The sequence below is a fragment of the Anser cygnoides genome, chromosome Z, assembly GCF_040182565.1.
Source record: "Anser cygnoides isolate HZ-2024a breed goose chromosome Z, Taihu_goose_T2T_genome, whole genome shotgun sequence".
NCBI lineage: Eukaryota > Metazoa > Chordata > Aves > Anseriformes > Anatidae > Anser > Anser cygnoides.
The window spans coordinates 73,961,049-73,980,416 of record NC_089912.1 but is presented as its reverse complement, the minus strand read 5'-3'; the positions used below and the strand labels follow the sequence as shown (position 1 = coordinate 73,980,416).

The following is a 19,368-nucleotide window of genomic DNA, read 5'->3' as shown; positions in this document are numbered from 1 at the left end:
CCGGTCACTAGTGGAGTCCCCCAGGGCTCAGTACTAGGACCAGTCCTCTTTAATATCTTTATCAATGATCTGGATGTGGGGATCGAGTGCGCCCTCAGTAAGTTTGCAGACGACACCAAGTTAGGTGCATGCGTCGATCTGCTCGAGGGTAGGAAGGCTCTGCAGGACGATCTGGATAGGCTGGACCAATGGGCTGAGGCCAACTGTATGAAGTTCAACAAGGCCAAGTGCCGGGTCCTGCACCTGGGGCATAACAACCCCAAGCAGCGCTACAGGCTGGGAGACGAGTGGTTGGAAAGCTGCCTGGCAGAGAAGGATCTGGGAGTACTGGTTGATAGTCGGCTGAATACGAGCCAGCAGTGTGCTCAGGTGGCCAAGAAGACCAACAGCATCCTGGCTTGTATAAGAAACAGTGTGGCCAGCAGGGCTAGGGAAGTAATTGTCTGCCTGTACTTGGCTCTGGTGAGGCTGCACCTCGAGTACTGTGTTCAGCTTTGGGCCCCTCATTACAAGAACGACATGGAGGTGCTCGAGCGCATCCAGAGAAATCGCATCAGGCGACAAAGCTGGTGGGGGGTCTGGAGAACAAGTCTTATGAGGAGCGGCTGAGGGAGCTGGGCTTGTTCAGCCTGGAGAAGAGGAGGCTCAGGGGCAACCTTATCGCTCTCTACAGGTACCTTAAAGGAGGCTGTAAAGAGGTGGGGGTTGGTCTATTCTCCCACGTGCCTGGTGACAGGACGAGGGGGAATGGGCTAAAGTTGTGCCAGGGGAGGCTTAGGTTGGATATTAGAACTTCTTTACTGAAAGGGTTGTTAGGCATTGGAATAGGCTGCCCAGGGAAGTGGTTGAGTCACCATCCCTGGACGTTTTTAAAAGACGTTTAGATGTTGAACTTAGTGATTTGGTTTAGTGGAGGACTTGTTAGTGTTAGGTCAGAGGTTGGACTCGGTGATCTTGGAGGTCTCTTCCAACCTAGACGATTCTGTGATTCTGTGAAAATTACAATGCACGTTTATCTTACTCAAGTGATTTACTCATAGTTCTTGTTTTCTCAGCAGTCTTTCATTCCTGTCTCCCTGCCTCAAAAACAGCAAGAGAAAAAAAAAAAAAAAAAGGAAAAAGAATTTGCAATAAAATTTGCACAAGTATCATTAAAAAGTTCAGAATTCAGATTTTTCAAAAAACAACTTCTAAATATTGAGTAAATATTTGATTTTAGCTACACAATTATCAGTGACATTTTATTTGGGAATGTCCAACTAAAGTATCAGGCAGTGTTTGAAAACTGGAGGTGTAACTAATTGAGGAAAATATCCATTCTTTCCACTCTTATGATCCTAGTTTCAGAGTTCCCAGTTGTTTTTTGTTTCCTATATCTGCTCATACTTCGTCTGTCAGAATGGGAGCCAGTGGCCTTGTCCATCTTTCTGAGCAGCTCTGGAAGCAGTTCTGTGAGTTACAGCCCCTGTGCTGCGCTGCATTGTGCCCTGGCAGAATAAGGTCATCCCACTGGCCACTCAGGACAGAACATCTCCAGTACAGTGGATCAAGCTGACCTAAGATGCTGTAATGCGTTGCATCTGACACACGATATCAAGGTGTGAGGGAGAGGCTACTTAAAGAAACTATGTTAGGAGTCGTGGTGGCCAGATCCAGGCTATACTTCTGTCATGTACTCTGTTGAATAGCATGATCTGTCACATGTCCAGACGCTGAACTGGGTTCCCATTACATGAACCAATGTGTGGAGCTTTAGCTCCACAGAGTAGTAATGTATAATATGGAGTAATGTGGAGATGTCTGTGAAAGCACCAAAGCCACTGATGGTGAGCCTCTTGACCACAGTCCCCTTAAAGCTGTAGTTATTTAAGCTGCAGATATACTGAGAGGAATTTCCTGACAAAACTTGGCCCTCTGAGCTCTAAAATGCTTCAGGACACATCTGGGAAAGTGAACTGATTCTTTACAGATATTTATGCCTATCACCAGACCTGCCTACTAGCAAGAGCTTTTACAGTTACATGTCTGCTTAACTGACACAAAAGTCTAATTTCAGGTAGGTTGTGTGTTCGTTATTAGTTTAAATTTTCAATTTAAAAACTACTATTTTTGAAATTCATTTATATGAGCCTTTTCAGAAAACAAATAGCAGTAGTTCACATGTTTGGGAGAATGGTAGAAGAAGCATTCTCTTATAATAGTTCTCTTAGTGTGGGTCCTGTGAACCAATGATAATAACATAATATAGTCATGCCACCGAAGAGCTAGGAGTTCATCAGACCCATAACCCAATACATGTGAAAAATGTAGAGCAAAAGTTATAATCATGGAATTGCATAGGATGTCAAAGATATCGCACTGTAAATGTTTATTACAATATACAGTTCTATAAAAGGCCTAGATTATCATAGAGTGCAATGATTGATTTTTACCTCTTTTATATAAAACTAGATATTTGTTCACTCACATTATCAAGCTGTTTTCCACAAAGCATTGCCTACAAATAACAACTTAATGTCAAATCATTGTATGTTCTTTGAGTGCTTCTAGAAATGTTTTTTTTGCTATATGAAAAAAAAAAAGGAAAGGAAAAAAAATAAAAGCATGAAAGCCTAGCCACTTCTCTGTAAAAGTTAATGTGTATTACAGAGTTATTTGCTCTTTCATTACTTGAATTGCCATAAATACTCTGATTTGTCTTGATACAGTGATCTACTGCATGCAATTATATAGTGACAATAAGTGTTTTTGATATCAAGGTATAAATTTAGTCTGTAATAATCTTGTAAGAAGCTTATTTCTGTGACCTTATTGTGGTTGGCTGCGTTAGCAGGTTTAGTGCAGCAGTGAAGGAAGGGCACAAAGGAGGAGGAAAGATAGCTAATAATAAGCATATTTGGTTCTGTTTTCTTTAAAAAAAAAAAAAAGGTGATCTGTTAATGATTCAAATCAAATGCTATGACTGTGAAGAAGTCTATAGTTTCTGCTACCCAGAGAGCTGCTCAGGAACCATTGCTCGAGTTATCAAAATTCAGTTCCTTTGGAAATTAGGTGCTGTATTGTTGTATTTGAATCGTATAGGATATTCTTTACATTGCTCAATACTTTTGGGAATTTTGGCCCAGAATAAGTAATTTCACCCGTGAATCCTATGTATTCAAAGCTTATTTCATGGTGTGAAGGGATTTACTGTCAGTTGGCCCTGTAGTGTATTTATCAGTGTATTCTTATGTAACATAAGAAAAATGGTTCCTCCAAAGAGCCAAATATACTCAGGTGTAGTGTATTTATATTATTTTTTCTGAACAATGTAATTTCTCAGTTTACCTTTTACCACTAAAATAGCACATTTCATCAGATAACTGCTTGATAGACATAACTTATCCTGAGAATTTATTTTTCCAGCTCTCAACCTTTTCTGCTAGAGCCCGGAATATTCCTGAATTTTCATTTTTACCATTGCCATGTGTGAATACTCATTTTCTTCTCCAACACTTTTCTTATGAATAAAAGATATTTGGGTTAGATTTGATTCAAAGATCAACTGAAATAGATAATTCGTGGCTTATTGGTACTGGGAGCTCGTAGCCACACTTAGAGCTGGTTGAGAAAATCACATCATTGAACAGACAATGTTGGAAGGGACCTTGAAAATCATCAGATCCAATGTTGCTTGGGAAAAGAGATGTTAGATGATGATGCTGGCCTTGCTGGCATTACCTCTCTCGATGTTAGAGTTGAATTGTAGGTTGTTGTTCACATTCTCCACTGTGAATACTAGGCTGCAAAAATTCCATGGAAGACTTGAAGCTTTAATTAATCTAAAACAGCAAAACAAACAACGGAAAGACACTGAATCTGAATATCTGAATTCTGTTTGGAATTCAGAATGACCCTAGTTAGCAGAGACCTGAGTTCAGCTATCAGTCACTGGCAATAATTCAGTAAGGAGGATGATGTCTTTGAGAAAAGCTGCCAAGAGGCTGAAAATTATCTACCAGTCTGAGACTTACTTTCTTAGAGTGGCTGATCTCTCACAGATGATTAAGCCGTTTCAGAAAAGCTACTTAATGATAGAAATTGATTCTCTTTAGAAAGTGCGAGGAAGGAAGACACACTTAAAGAAAGTTAAGAATTAAACAAAGAGGCAATTTAGGTGTTTGAGGACATTTTCAATATCAATTTGATTCCCTAAATGCTGACTCCTTACTGTAATGGAGAGAGGGACATTGGAGAACAGAGGGGATTTAGGATGTGGATTTTGGTTTGGGGTTCTTTTGTTTTATTTTTTGATGCATTCTCTTAGCTGCCTGGTGCCAGCTGAAACTGTTCGTTGCAACATAATCCATAGTAAAAACATTTTCAACAGATTGTTAAGAGTTTGAAAGCCTTTGTCTAGGCAGCAGTGGATAATCAGAGCATCAGCTGTTTTGCCTTAGTTCTATGATTCTATGCTCTTTAGTGGCTGCTATAACTAGCCAAGGATTTACCATAAGAGTTCCCACTTGAATAATGAGATAAGAGGCCTGAATATAGGAAACGTTCATGCAAAGGGCAAGTCGCATGCAGCAGGAAATCCCAGTTATCCCTTCTAGTCTGTGCTCTCAGCCAGCCACATCTCTGCCAAAGCATACCATAGGAAAAGGACGTTCCCTTACACAGTTACAAGTGCTTCATGATAAGTGCAGGGCACCTCCAGTACAACTGTCCTGCTTCCCCACTGATTGATATATATTTTTAAGACAATTTTGGTATTTTATCTTTGCCAATGGCCTTTCTGTGGGATCCTTTTGGAGGCTATATCCCTCGTCCATCAAGAAATAAGATGAGATTTCGCTTTTTGAAGTCTTACAGGTATCTCTTCAAATGGCTTATGGTGTACTTAACTTAGATAATAATTGCAACTATGTTTTTTTCTTATTATCCTGTAGAATTATAGTATTTAAAAGTCTGGAAATGTCTTGTATTAATTATGATTCCCTTGAGCTCATAAAGGCTTTGCTGAACATGTATATCAGAAATACAGTGTTTCAATGTGATTGTGAATTAAAATAAGTAAGTGCCCGTGGAAATTTATGAAACTGAACTATTCAGAAAATATTAATTTTGAATGTTTTATTTGCACTCCAAATCTTGGAAAAAGAAGAGATTAACATTTATGTCAGTGTCCTTGTAAAAGTACTCATTCTAAATATTATAAGTACTTATTATTATGAAATATATCTAGTTATGAATGGCACTGATATATCATACTAAATCTGAATTAGTCTTTAATTTTGACAGGCTTTTGGTTATTTGCATAACCAGAAAACCATGTTTGTTACATATTTTTGTGTTTAACATATAAAAAATATAACCATGAGACCATAACTCACAGATTCTATTTTTACCTTAGCTGATACTTAACAATAGCAAAATATTTTTTCTGGCATTTCTTATACTGCTTTCAGCAAATGTAGCAAAACTTGTCGTTTCCTTGCTTTAGTCTATAATAGATGTAATATAAATTTTCAAACCTAAAATTTGTAAAATATCTTTCCATTTTTATATAACAAATTATAGAACTTATTAGATATATTATTAATGATAACTTTTAGTATTCACTGATGCAATAGCCACGTTTATTTGCACACCTGCGCAATATCAAATGCCCAGGAAGCTAAGTACTTTATATAGGATTATTAATAGCATGCACTGTCTGTGTAAATACTGACAAAAAATGGCTAGATGCAATCCAATTTGTCTGTGGTTTCATTTGGAAAAATCTAGGTGTTTTATATAGAGGGAACTTTATTCACAAAAAAAGTAATAATAAGAGATAAAGGGACTTGAAAAAAGAATAAATACATGGTATCAGTTACAGTTTTTAAAAGTTCAAAACTAGATCATATAATTCAATTAACATTCTCATTAACATTCTCTTAAGGGTTTTATTATTTTTTTCTTCTTAATAATCCGAGCAATTTCTATTACAAGCTTATTTCAATGTTTCAGAAACCAGAAAAAAAAAAATAATATAGTAGCTATTACATCAAGTAGCTACATAGGATCTGGTTTTTGATTATTGACTTACATAAATGTAGAATATTGTCTATTTGTGTTTCAATCTAACAAAGTGAAAATAGTTTTAAAAGTTATTAACAAACATAAAAAACAAGAAAGTCTTACCTGAAGTCTACAGGCGTGAATGAATTTTGTTTTACCATAAAGATAGTTTTACATGTTTGTTTTTCACAGGCTTTAAAGAATTAGCATGAGGTTGAAGATAATTTTATAAAAACATGGAGCATAGTTCTATTAATCAGTGTAAGCCATTTCTGTTGTTATTATTTAATATAACCATGATTTTTGACTGAAAAGAGGATTAAAAAACCCTTAATATACATATTGCCATGTCACTGCCATAGATCCATTCACACAGTAGGTTATATTTAGAAAACTACTACAAAATTTTACTGTACACGATCCCTATGTAATTTAATAACCTTGTTTATGTCAATTGACAGTTCTGCTCACGTCACTGAACTATCTGATGTCAAGGGGCTTTGGTTTCTAGAACTGAATGCCTGATAGTACTGTCCAGGCTTTCCATAATTAACATTGTTTAGCAGACCGTGCTGTTTGAATTCATAATCTTAGTTTAAATTGTGAAGTTGCCTATGATTTTAAAATTTCTTCTGTTACGTTTTCGGCAAAAACATAATGTTTCTTCTGTGGGGTACTCAGAATCTTTTGATTAATTGAACCATTAAGCTTTCCATCTGCACATTTCATTTTTGGAAGATTTCTTTGATACATTGATGCCTCCTTCTGGCCAAATAGTGATTTGAGTTTCTTTGCTGATCAGCAAGTGCTGGGGTTTGCACATGTCTTTCAGAAGGTGATGGAACAACTATGCTAATGGAAATCTCCACGAAGTAGGAAAAATTATGTCTTGATACAAAGCAATTTTTCCAGGAAAAGCATGAGTGCAATACAGTCTCTCAGAGCTACTTTTCATCTGCCTCCTACTGAATAAACCATTGCTTAAAGCCTCCACAATTGTCCTGAACAAAAATGGGAAAGCAGACCAAAAAACACTTGAGATTCACTACTGATTCCCTGTCCACCAGAATTGCAATGTTCACAGCATTAGATGTGGAGCCAAGGCCAGGACTAGGTGCTTCACAGCAAAGGAACAGAGGAGACTGCCAAACCATTTCATGATTTCGGTATATTTTGCAGGCTGGAGAAAGAGGATAGCTGTTTATTTTTGCTGGGAGGTATGTCTATCTGCCTGCCCAGCAGATGAACATTCTTATAGTCCAGTACAAACAGAATATTTGAATATTTGTAAATCTTCATAATCTTCATTATGTTTCCAGACCTCACAGACAAACTCAATTTTTTTTTTTTTTTTTTTTTGTCCTTGAGACTCTCTAACTGAAGAATACCTCATATCCTGAAATGCAGTCAGGAATTGTGTTTCCTGTAACATTTAGCTTTGCTGAGGAATATACCACTAGATGTGGGTGTAAAAATTGTGCACTAATAGTAGCACAGTTACACTTCAGAGCCTACTGAGGTCTGTAGAACAAAGGATGTAGGCAGAAACTTTCTTCATGGCATCTAAATCCTATCACACATGGATGACAAAAAACTAAAGCACCTATCAAGATTTTCTACACATAACCAAGATGTACAAATAAGAACATGTTACATGACAGTCCTGCTAACTGCTAAGCACATGTCCTAGTGACCTAATGACAGATCCTCAGGATCACTTGGAAGATCCTCCAGAGGCAGCAGGATCTTCCCTGCTTGTCTGGCTGGGCATTAAATCTTTTTATCACAGTGAAGGATTTGCAAATAACTGTGAGTGGAAATCTGCTGAGTAAATCCTGTTTGTATAGGGTGGAACAGTTTTGTAGGGATTCTGAGCTCCCAAAGAAAAAGGCTATTATGGAGAAGTGATAATGGAGATAAGAAGCATTACATTGAATAATCAAAGAATTAATCAGTTTGTTAAATTATTTCAGTGCCAGAACTACATCTTCCAATGATTAGCGATGAAGATGAGATACAGTAATCATGAAACATTTCTTTATATGGGAAAAAAAAAAAAAGAAAAAGGTTCTTTGTTGTTTTATGTGAGTTTCTTTTGTTCCTTCCTCTGCACTGTGTTTTTCTTCTTTGGCTGCCATCTGGCATATTTCCCTGGACTAGAGGAACAGTCATGTGGCTGAAGCTACTGCCAACATCACTTCTGTAGCAGGCTGCTCAAAGCATTCATACGTAAGGAGGTAGATTCCCTTCTGCCAGCTAATTGTACTCCAGGACACTAAACTCTCAGGAGCTGGGCTGGAAGTGGAATTTCTCCCTCATACAGCAATTTTCAAGAATCCCTTCTCTAGGGGGATTTCTTAATGATTTCTTAAGGTTTCTTAGTGAGCAAAGTGTAATACTCTAAGTTTTCTTTGTAATTATATGCTTGCAATGAAATTGGTATAGAAACCAAATTAAAGTTTATTTTTTTTATTCATTAGGGATTAAAGTCCCAACACACTGGAGCTAGTTTGCTTCTTTTTGACTAGTCATTTAACACTGTCTGAGAAATAAAATATTTAAATGCATAAGTGTGGACTTTCCTATCTAACATGATGAGTCAGGCAATTGTTTCATATTTAGCTCAGTTTTGTAATTCAGAAGATGCCTTTGTCATTTTAAATAATGTTTTGAGTTTAACTCAGATTTATTTTAGACAAATCTGAATGCCAAAATGTCATCATATATAATTCAGACATTTGATTTTGTTAATTTGAAGTCCTGGGAAAAATGAAAAATAGCAAGGCATGTTGCTGCTCGGGTTAAGGAGCAGTAGGAAGGTAAGTGAAGGTAAGGCAAGTGAATCATACTTGACTTGGTAGTGCCGCAAACTTAAGTCCTTGACAAAAATGCCCAGACTGTTCATCATAATGACTAAATAGAAAGAGTCTCTATACCAGTTCCTAAAAACTCAGCGAGTTATGTTGTACTCCATAGGTCCCTAACAACAGGAAGAAACAGAAATAATATGTTCAAAAGCTTCAGCTTTTCCTTAAATTTGTCAGACTTGGTTGATCTTCGCACAAACCGGTTGAGTGAGTCTATCACAGTATGACAAGTTGAGTCTGTCACTATTTCCTATTTATCCTTTGGACTAGCAGTACTTGTGTGCTTATTTTGTGGGATTTTTTTCTTCTTCTTACTGGCTTGGAAGTGGTTTAGCTGCAGTTCACCCTGCTGAATAAACAGAAAACTGAAATATATCTATAGGCACTTTATCATTAAGCTTCTTCTAATTTCTGCTTATGTAAATTCTAAGAGCCAAGAATGATGATAAGCTAGAGCTTGTATGAAGAACCATCAGGTTCTTTTGTACAGAGTGAAGGAAATTATGCTGACTAGTGTTGCTGTGGTTTACAATAAATGTCTTAGCTTTGCTGTATGTGGCTGAAACATGAAGTTGACATTCCAAATTAAACTGGGAGCAGACATTACAATCCGTTGGAATGCAGAAAGAGATTACACAGGCCATAAACACCAGGAAATAGTAAGTTTGATTTACAAATTTTAGATATGCATGGATTTTTTTTAATGTGAAGACTATCTGACTTGCAATTCCCTTATGTATAACAAATTCTAGGAGCACTAAAAATAGGTCATCCAATCTGATACCCAATACATCAGGAACAAGCTGACGCTAGTTCAGCATGTACCATGTCAAAATGTTGTAATTAATTTCTAGATACTCCATTATACAAGGAAACTGTTACAGGGGGTAACCTCCAAATGTTTATTTTTCATCCCACTGTGAAATATGTATATGTCCATTGTGGATCTGAATAGATCATTTTTTATTGTGAAGGAAATTGGAAAACCAGAATTTCTTATTGGAACTAGTAAATACAGTTGATTTCTTAGCCCCAGAAACCATTAATGTCTGCAGGTCATTTAGTGGTTTATTTGTTTCTAGGAAAACGGTATGTGAGCATTAATAGAAAATCTGTGCAATAGGCCAAAAGATAAATTAAGACTCTAATGTGCCTTTCTTCATGAGGAAAAAAATAAAATAAAATAAATGAAGAGTAGTAAAACCAAACAAGCAAACAAACAAAAAAGACTCTTACCCACATAGAAGAGTGTGGCACACGTGCCAGTTCAGTGTTCTTAGCCATAGGGCTGGTTGTATTTCATTGCAGGTGTGGTCCATGCCAGCTAATCCATCCCCCTGATTTGTGGCAGCAGCCAGTAGCAAATGTTTGAGAGAGAACAGTAAGAAGCTCGGTGGTTACAGTATAATCTTCCTTGAGGGAAACTTTTCTCAGTGTCTTCAATAGTTCCTTAAGAACAAGTGTTCCAGAACTCTCCTTATTGTAGGTATTGCTTACTCTAGTAGGTCTAGGTATTTTTCGTATTCATACTAAGTTTTGATCCCATTTATTTAAATGATGATAAGTTTTTGGTTTCAGCAGTATCTTTGGACATTCACTTCCATAGGTGAACTCCTGTGATGTGCGAAAGTTTCTTCATTCTGTTTTCATCTTTTTGCCTTCTAATACTAAAAAAAAAAAAAAAAAAAAAAAGATAAACTTATACAATTAAAAGAGTTAGTTGGTGTATTACATATCTATATATCACTCCTGTTTGCCAGCTTTCCAAGTAATCTATATTTTCACTTCCTCTTTTCACGTGGAAATAGTTTCATGTTGATATGTCATACATCTCTTAGCCCCTTCTTCTATTGCAATGTTCCTTCTAATGCCAAGTGACTAGAAGTAAACCCAGAGCTTCTGATGAAAGTCTAGATAAATTAAGCTATTCCTCTTGTTGTGGAACTATAATTTTATTGATATTTCTATCATAACATTTCCATTATTACCTTACCTTACTTTCCATTATTACCTTACCTTACCTCTCATTTCTGATGCAGTTTAACAGATTTGCTTATTTATATTGAGTCATGAGCAATGATCTCAGATTCCATCCAGTATCTGATGTCTACTGGCCAGAGTAGACATACCATATTTTTAAAGGTGCTGAGTAGTCTCATTTACCATGTACTTTTTCTCCCGCTGCATGTCTGCCATTCTCTTGTCTCGAAAGAAGTTTACAAGGATACAATATTGAGTGAAGGCAATAGGAATCACTGCAGGTGGTGGAATTTCAATCCCACTAGAAACTGTACTTTTCTAAAAAAAAATCCCCCCGATGAATGGCCGGTTTTGCACAACTGTTTATGGGAAGAACATTTATGTTTTAAGGTGATGAAATCTAAAATGTGATTTAGATTATTTAGGTTTTTATAGCCTTTTTTCTTCAGGGTTCATGTCTTGCTGGGAGGTTAGAGAGTCCTTCAGGCAAGCTGCCAGAAACTGGGCAACCATAGAAATCATCAGGAGACATATGCTTCCCATCAACGTTCTTATACAGTTAGTCATTAATATATGTGTATGTGTCTCTGTATATATGTACACCTATATATATGTATATTATATATGCACTGTGCACACACACACACACACATATATATATCCTACCTTAGAGTGAGTGAATTATCTGAAGTTTTTCAGGAAGAAACTGAGTACACAGTACTGACTTTATTGTTTGTCCACATGAACTCCACTGCACTCTGTATATTTATTCATTTGTTTTGAAACATTTCCAGTCAGTTCTTAGCTTTTTAGTGGATTAGTTTTCACATGCTGTGGTACAAATTTCTGTTGAAGTTGTAAAAGTACGGTGACACAGCAGAACAAACAACAGCAAAGCCTAAGAATAATCTGTCGTCACTCCCAAACAGGATAAGTTCCTGTTAACACTAGATGAAGTTGTTTAGCTAGTGAAGAAACCTAAAATGGAAGAAAGCAAAACTACTTAAATGGGATATAATTGTCTCCAGATGGAGAATGGGAGGCCCCCTGTTTTCTTGGTTATAAAATGAAGCAAAAAGCCATATATAAGAAAAATCCAAAATAACTTCATCTTGAGATATGTATGTATTGCTCTGATATACCCTGTAAGTTAGACTGTGAACCGAACTTAAGCTTTAAGTTGCTGCAAAGTGAGCCATACCAGATATTTCAGTGTACTCATGACTTCATCTGGAGGCACCTTTTCCTTCCCCAGGCTCTTTCCAGACACCACCACACACCCACAGCCCATGTTACAAGCTGCTGCAGAAGTACTAGCAGGAGCAGAAAGCACTTGGGCACATTGGCACTCTTCCATGGCTTTTGCTTTGTCAGGAATTATATTTGTCTAACATCAGATCTACTATGAGAAGCCTCTCTCCCACAGGAGAAAAAAAAAATAATAATAAAAAAGAGTTCACACTTCAAGGGAAAGTTTGCCAGTTTCTTAAATAGTGAATTGTCTACTTGTGCATATGACCATTTTAGGTGAGCTAAGCAGCAAGGAGGATAGCTGGCTGGCTGAAGCTTCCATCCCTCCCAAAGGGTAATACATGTCTAGAGAACAGTACATCAAGGTTTTTTCTTCAAATCAGAAGCATTACAGTCTCCTTCATTCGATGTAAAGCCTTATTTTCATTATGATAAACTGAAATGTGGCCATACATGGAACTTCTAATTACCAATTCAAATAAAGCAAATACAGTGGGATCTACTCAGACAGTTCTGGTATAAGGCAGAAGCATCACGTTGTACTGAGGGATATGTAAATTATGTAGTCACTGATCTTAATTCATATGACACTAACAGGTGTTGGATATTTTCTTATGTTTATGTGTTTTTTCTTAAAAGTGCGAAACATGTTTTAACATATAATGCAGCTTCTAGGTAACTATCCAGTTACATAATTCTTCCTTGCTTTTTGCTCCTCTTACCCATAAACAAAAAGAAAATGGAAAAGGATGTGGTTTTGTGAAAGCTAAATTGGAAAAGCAGAGAAGTCAGCTGTTCTAAGCAACAAAATCCATCAGTTTTATGTCATGTGCTGGAAGCCAAGCCAAGTGTTTCAACATCACTTACAGCAGGACTTAACAGTCAAAAAAAAAGATAAATTAAAGACCAGGGTCTGCCTGTAAAGCAACAGAAGTAAGAAGCAGAGAGTAATGCCTACTGTTGGCAGAAGAAAAAATTAAATTTCTTCTAAATACTGTAAAAGGAAAACACTCTCATGGATTTGCTGTGAGGTGTCTAGAAATGATGGGTTCCTGAACCTAACCATCTGTTCAGGATCATTCTCTTACACCAGAGAATCTGGGAGAAACATAACATTTTACTGGCACATGCAGTTAACCATGTTGACCTTCTGAAAGAAAATATTGGTTTACATATATATATATATTATATATATATATATTTATTTCCAATAGGGAAAAAAAAAAGACATTCACATGCTCTCTTAGCACACAGATGATGTCCTTAATGAGAGAATAATACAGTCTTAATGAGGCTGTAAGTTGAAAACAATATTTTTTTTTCCTTTTTTCCTCCTGGCTACAGTTCCTGGTTAAGCTTTCTTACTTGTAACACATTACAGCATCTATTGGAACATGGCATATTTTGAGGCTTATTTGAATTTGGCATAAAAATTCCTGTTCTGGTTTCTGATGAACTCTGCTCAGGATCATAGAAAACAGAAAGAATTTTAGCCAGAATTTCTACAATGTATATCCAAGCAAGTTTTAATGACAAAATAAAATGTATTGTTTATAGATAAGAGTATTAGTGATATAACGCAGATGGTGTACTAATTCATACTTAGAGCTAATAGCAAAATGTATTGTGATCTCATTAAAAATCTGTTCCAAAATACAGACAAAGTTTCAGCTTCACTAGCAGAGAAACAGATACCTCTGTAATCTATCAAGGGCTTAAATTTTGCTTTCACAGTTTGTCTTGCTTGGATATCCCTTCTAGGATATTATTTACAATAAAATGCTAATAAAAAATAAAATAAACCTATGCAATTTTAATGATGCTTTGTATAGTTTTCAATCCAGACTCCTAAATATATCAAATATTAACCTGCAAATCCATATAAAGTTGAAATAGAAATATGTAATAGGATAGAATCATGGAATGGTTTGAGTTGGAAGGGGCCTTAAAGACCACCTATTTCCAATGCTCCAGCCACAGGCAGGAACACCTCCCACCAGACCAGGTTGCTCAAAGCCTCATCCAGTCTGACCTTGAGCACTTCCACGGATGGGGCATCCACAGCTTCTCTGGGCAACCTGTGCCAGTGTCTCACCACATTCACGGTAAATAATTTCTTCCTTATATCTAATCTAAATCTGCCCTCTTTTAGTTTAAAACCATTACTTCTTGCCCTATCACTACAATCCCTTGCCCTATCACTACAATCGCTTGCCCTATCACTACACTAGTAATCCAGGTTGTGTCTGTTAAACAGAAAATTGTACAATGATATGAATCTTTTCTATGCTGAAAAAAAATAGAAGTATGTTTCTGTACCGTTTTGATGTGAAAACACTTTTTAAGGTGGCTTGATATTATCAGAAAATGCTGGCTAGACTTGTTTTAGTGTGAGCTATATGAGGGTTTTGTGAGGGCTCTCATTTTCTGAATTCAATTTGGTTGTATCTATACATTGAATAGAACAGCCCAGAAATTCTTACAGCTGGTGAACTAGGACTAGCTGATTCATAGTGCTAACCTCTTCTACTAATGCTAACTTCTCCTACTAATGCTAACCTCTCCTACTCCCCTGAGCAGAGTAAGAGGGTGTCAAATACTTATTTGGAGTTGCCCTTGGTCCAGGACTCAGGTTGTCCATGATAATTCCCAAGCCCTTCTCAGTTTTTCCTGTGAGACTGTTAGGTGACCCAGGCCAACATTGTTTCCTGGATCTTTCTAACAGTGAGTAATGCTGACAAAGAAAAAGAAAAGCCTTCAGAAATTGTGGCAAAAAGTGAAGATGGTGTAAATGTGGGTTAATGGATGCAGTAATACTGAGTTGCAGAAGTAAAAAGTCTCAAAGCAGAGAAATCAGTATTTAATACACTATAGATATGCACCGGATGTTAGAAAACCTCCATTAAGAATGTTTTAGTCCCTTTCTGGCTGTTTAGTCTCATTAAAATGAATTGATTACAGTTTTCTACTGGATTATATTTTGACTGATTATGTTACAGTATTGTCGACCTCAACTATTTTTAATTATGCCTTGGAGAATCATGAGTGTTTGCTTAATTCCCTCCCTCCCTCTCAGCCTCATCCCCCCCCCCCCCCCCCCCCCCCCCTTTTTTTTCTTTTGTCCTCCAATGGTTAAATCTGAAAGGGTTTCCCAAAACCAGAAAAGCTTTCTTACAATGTTGTTTGAGATTTTTGCATAATAGCTAGATTTCGGGAGCTCTAAGGAAAATACTTTAGTCTTGTGAGACTGGAAATAATGTTGGTAGAGCAGGGTAATGCCACTTTGACAGCCACACCCTCAAAACTTTATTCATCCAAAACTGTGCTTTATTTTAGTAAGGGGTTTTGTCACAATATGGACAGTGGAAGTGACCCCAGGCTGGTCATCACAGTGTCCAACTATTTTGAAGTATTTGTTTCTTTTAGAGTTCAAAGTAGCATTATCATGTATTAGATAGGCATGGGATTCACCCAGGTTGCTATCAACATGCAACACTTCCCAGACTCTTCTTCTCTGATATTTTTTTAAGATGCAGATTTTCCAGCTGTATAACAGGACTGTTTTAAGATGTAAAGAATGCAGCAGACTGTTCTGGAAAAGCTGTACTCTCAATCTCCACTCAGAAAGAACTATGGTAAATTTGCATTCTCTTCACTGTTTCAAAGTAACCATTGGTCTTTGACCAAGAAAATATTTCATAACTTGGACCATTCATTTTGAGTTAATTTGTCATTTTGATTATAGTTTATAATAGCTAATGTAAGTTTAAACTAAGGAGGATAAAAAGCAGTCAGAGAATGTCAGTGAAAATTATTTATTACATTGCAGAACTGCTTGATGTCGTCACAGTTTGCCTGCTTCTTACCTTTTCAAAAGAGAAGTAAATGGTTGTTATTAGCCTTCAGTTGTAAATAATGTTTCAGAAAACACTTCTAAATAGTTAAGATAACATTTCTTTTGTGTACAATATATTATTTTGATCCTGGAATATTTAATTCACTGTTAAATATCATATACACTGTTACTATAAAAAGATAAAAGTAGAACTGCTTCCAAGTACACACTGTTTCAGTAAGAAATGAGCTTGATCAGGTCAGCTCTCTGGGTTTACAAAGTTACTTCCCTCAAAATAGCTGCTTTGGGAGTTTATGGTAATAATGTAAGCAGTTTATAACAATCGTGTAAAGCTTTCTGCATATGAAGTCCTACAGATCTTATCCTGAATTTGGTACAGCATCTTCATTTTTGCATTTAAAATGGATAGTTTAAGGACATAAATTGCAAATATACCATTAGAAATACTTCTCATGTGTCTCTTTACATGCTTAACGAAAGGGACTTTTTCAAAAGGGATTTGTTTCTTCAATTTTTTTACATCTGTAGTTTATGAACATATTTATATTCAATATTTTTGTGTGTAGCCTGAATGTCTTTCATTATATTTATTATCTGGTCTTCTGTTGTAATTTAAGTAATTGCAGAATTTTTGCTTTGTTTTTAGAATATATTTCTGGCTATCAAATTGCCTGCTCTAGTTACTTTCTTTATATTTGTTGTGACTCTAAGTATACATAATAGCACTGTAATTTGGTATACAGGTAGTGCAGTAACACATTGTACAGAGTACATTTATGAAAAAGTTTCATTTTCATACTTACCAGGTAGATAATGAAAATTCTGTGCTCGTTTTATATATTTCTAATAATCTTGTGATTTACTTCTGCTTTGTCAATATATCTTTAATTTAAATTTCAAAATAGTCTGATGCGATTTTTCATCTACAAATGTTGGGTTGTACAATACTATATTACCTGTAGACTAAGAACTGCAAATTAAGAAATAGATAACTGCAAAACGTTAAGAGAAGTTTAAGAATTAACTTTTACAACTTTAATATCCATCTCTGCTTTGTCTACATTACAGAAAAATATTGTGCAAAGAGAGTAGAGAGGAGAGAAGAAAGAATAGGAGGAGAAAAGCATGCAGATGAAAGAAGTTTTAGACAGCATTGATGTATGACCACTGTCTAAGCAATGATTAGCAAAATCTACAGTACATTGCTACAGCTCAATTCTTTTATTTCTCCCATTTGCAAGGCTGAAATAATTACCGAGCTTCATAGAAACTTTCAATCCATAATATCTCTCTTTGGCAAAACAAGATTTGCAGCTCTTCAGGAACAGGAGTTAGGATCTCTGGAGCTGACAGTCTGCCCCACTGAGTTACTTTCATGAATACACCGTGCTAAGTTCAAGACACGAAGATATACATCCTCCTCCTCCTCTGAATATAAATTAACTTATCAGAACTATTTATATAGTAAATAAACATAATTTGTGAAATGGGCAGGTATAGGTCAGTGCCATCTCAAGTTGCCAGTAGCAAGAAGCACCTTGATGGAGATTTAGATTAAAGTCATCTCATAGCTTTATTATGGTTTACTAGGTAAAATTTTATGGCAAATCCATACCTTTGTAAACAAACATAGCAGGCCAGTAATGCTGCCATGCAGAAAGTTTCTGTTATGGGCCTCAGACAAAATTAATAAAAATTTTACACTTTTTTATCAGCTCTATATCTCTCACAGCCACTTTAACTGAAGAAACATTTCTTTTGTTCATTTTCAAAGCAACAGTGCCACAGTGAATTTCACATCACTGCCATGGTGAATTTCGTATCAAGATAAAAGTTTTTGTTCATAGGTTTGTTGACTTGTAAATGTGGAAAAAAAAAAAAAGTGTTAATAACTCCTGCAATTAAATTTAATTTAAAAAAAATTGCAAAAAGTATGTAAAGAAGTTCTAAAGAAGACCTTTTTTAAATGAAAGAAATGTCATTTCAGTAATGCTTCTGGGAACTTAATTTTCATAGTTAGCTGTCTTACTGTCCAGGTCACCTAAATGACCTGCAAGTGTTGACATTCCCTGGAATATCAACTCACAGGACTGAAAACAGCATTCAATCTCTGCACATGCCCCTTAGATCTGTACACTTTAAAGTGGTAGGTACTTAAAAGCACTGCTGCTTGAGCTCCTTCCCTCTTTGAATAATTGCAAAGTGATCACATCAATATTATAAAAATTATGTTATAAAAAAACATATTACCATCAAACACAGCATTTAATTTTCAATCCTTCTGAGGAGGTGTGTAAACTTAGTTTCTGCTGCTGAGGAAGTAAAGAGTTTTGTTGCTGCTGCTTTTTATTTTTTATTTTAAAAAAAAATCTTCTACCTAATTTTTCCTCTCCAAAAAGGAAAAATTCTGAAGGACAAGTTAAACTAAACAATGCAATGCAGCTGTAGGACACTGTTCAATGTCAAATTTGCCTAATCCCAGTATACAGAAGCCAAACATGCTATAAATACAAATATACAGTATACAAAACATTTGGTATGCACTTAAGTTCATGAACAGTCTTCTGTACTGTGCTGCTGTTACTCTCTAGTGTGCTAGACCGAAGTGTATGGAGAATTTTTCAGTAACTGGCTCCTTTACATCTATTTGATTTGGCTCGTCTTTGAGATTTGCTTGTTTAGTTAGATCTTTGCTATATAAAGTAGTAAAATGTTATAACAAAGTGCTCAGAACAAAACATTCTGATATAATTCAGCTTCTTGAACCAGCAAATTTACAGAGAAAAATGCTTTCCAAGGTACATGTGAAACCATATTAACTGAAATCAATGTCTTGATAAGATGAATGTCAGAAAACTGGCATACTATATTAAATAATTTAGATTGGGTAAAACCAAAGAAAATAACTGGACTTCACTGAGAGTGTTTTCATGTTATGGAACTCGAGACTGAGACTGGGAATGATAAGGTTGAGTCCCTATGGGTTAGGATCAGCAGGAAGGCCAACAATGCAAACATCCTGGTGGGGGTCTGTTACAGACCACCAAATCGGGATGAGGAGACGGATGACGAACTCTACAGGCAGCTGGCAAAAGTTGCAAAATCATCAGCTCTTGTCCTTTTGGGGGACTTCAACTTCCCAGACATATCCTGGAAATGCAATACAGCTCAGAGGAAGCAGTCTAGGAGGTTTCTGGAGAGTGCGGAAGATAGTTTCCTGATGCAGCTGGTTAGTGAGCCTACCAGGGGAGGTGCCCCACTGGACCTTCTGTTCACAAACACAGAAGGACTGGTGGGAGATGTGGTGGTTGGGAGCTGACTTGGGCAGAGTGACCAAGAAATGGTAGAATTCTCTATTCTTGGCGAAGT

At 36.3% G+C, this 19,368-nt stretch overlaps 1 protein-coding gene across 6 annotated transcripts in view; it reads left to right on the top strand.

The window, feature by feature from the left end:
- The window catches only part of PDE4D (phosphodiesterase 4D), a 562,124-nt gene that overhangs the window by 361,897 nt on the left and 180,859 nt on the right, over positions 1-19,368 (top strand). The window contains exon 1 of one of the 6 annotated variants that reach the window (XM_066989075.1): positions 3,808-4,854. The exons of the other annotated variants lie outside the window; for them this stretch is intronic. Coding sequence (XP_066845176.1) covers positions 4,769-4,854 — 86 coding nt within the window. The 5' untranslated portion in view covers positions 3,808-4,768. Of the gene's footprint in view, positions 1-3,807; positions 4,855-19,368 lie in introns of those variants that run through there. 6 annotated transcript variants of the gene reach the window in all.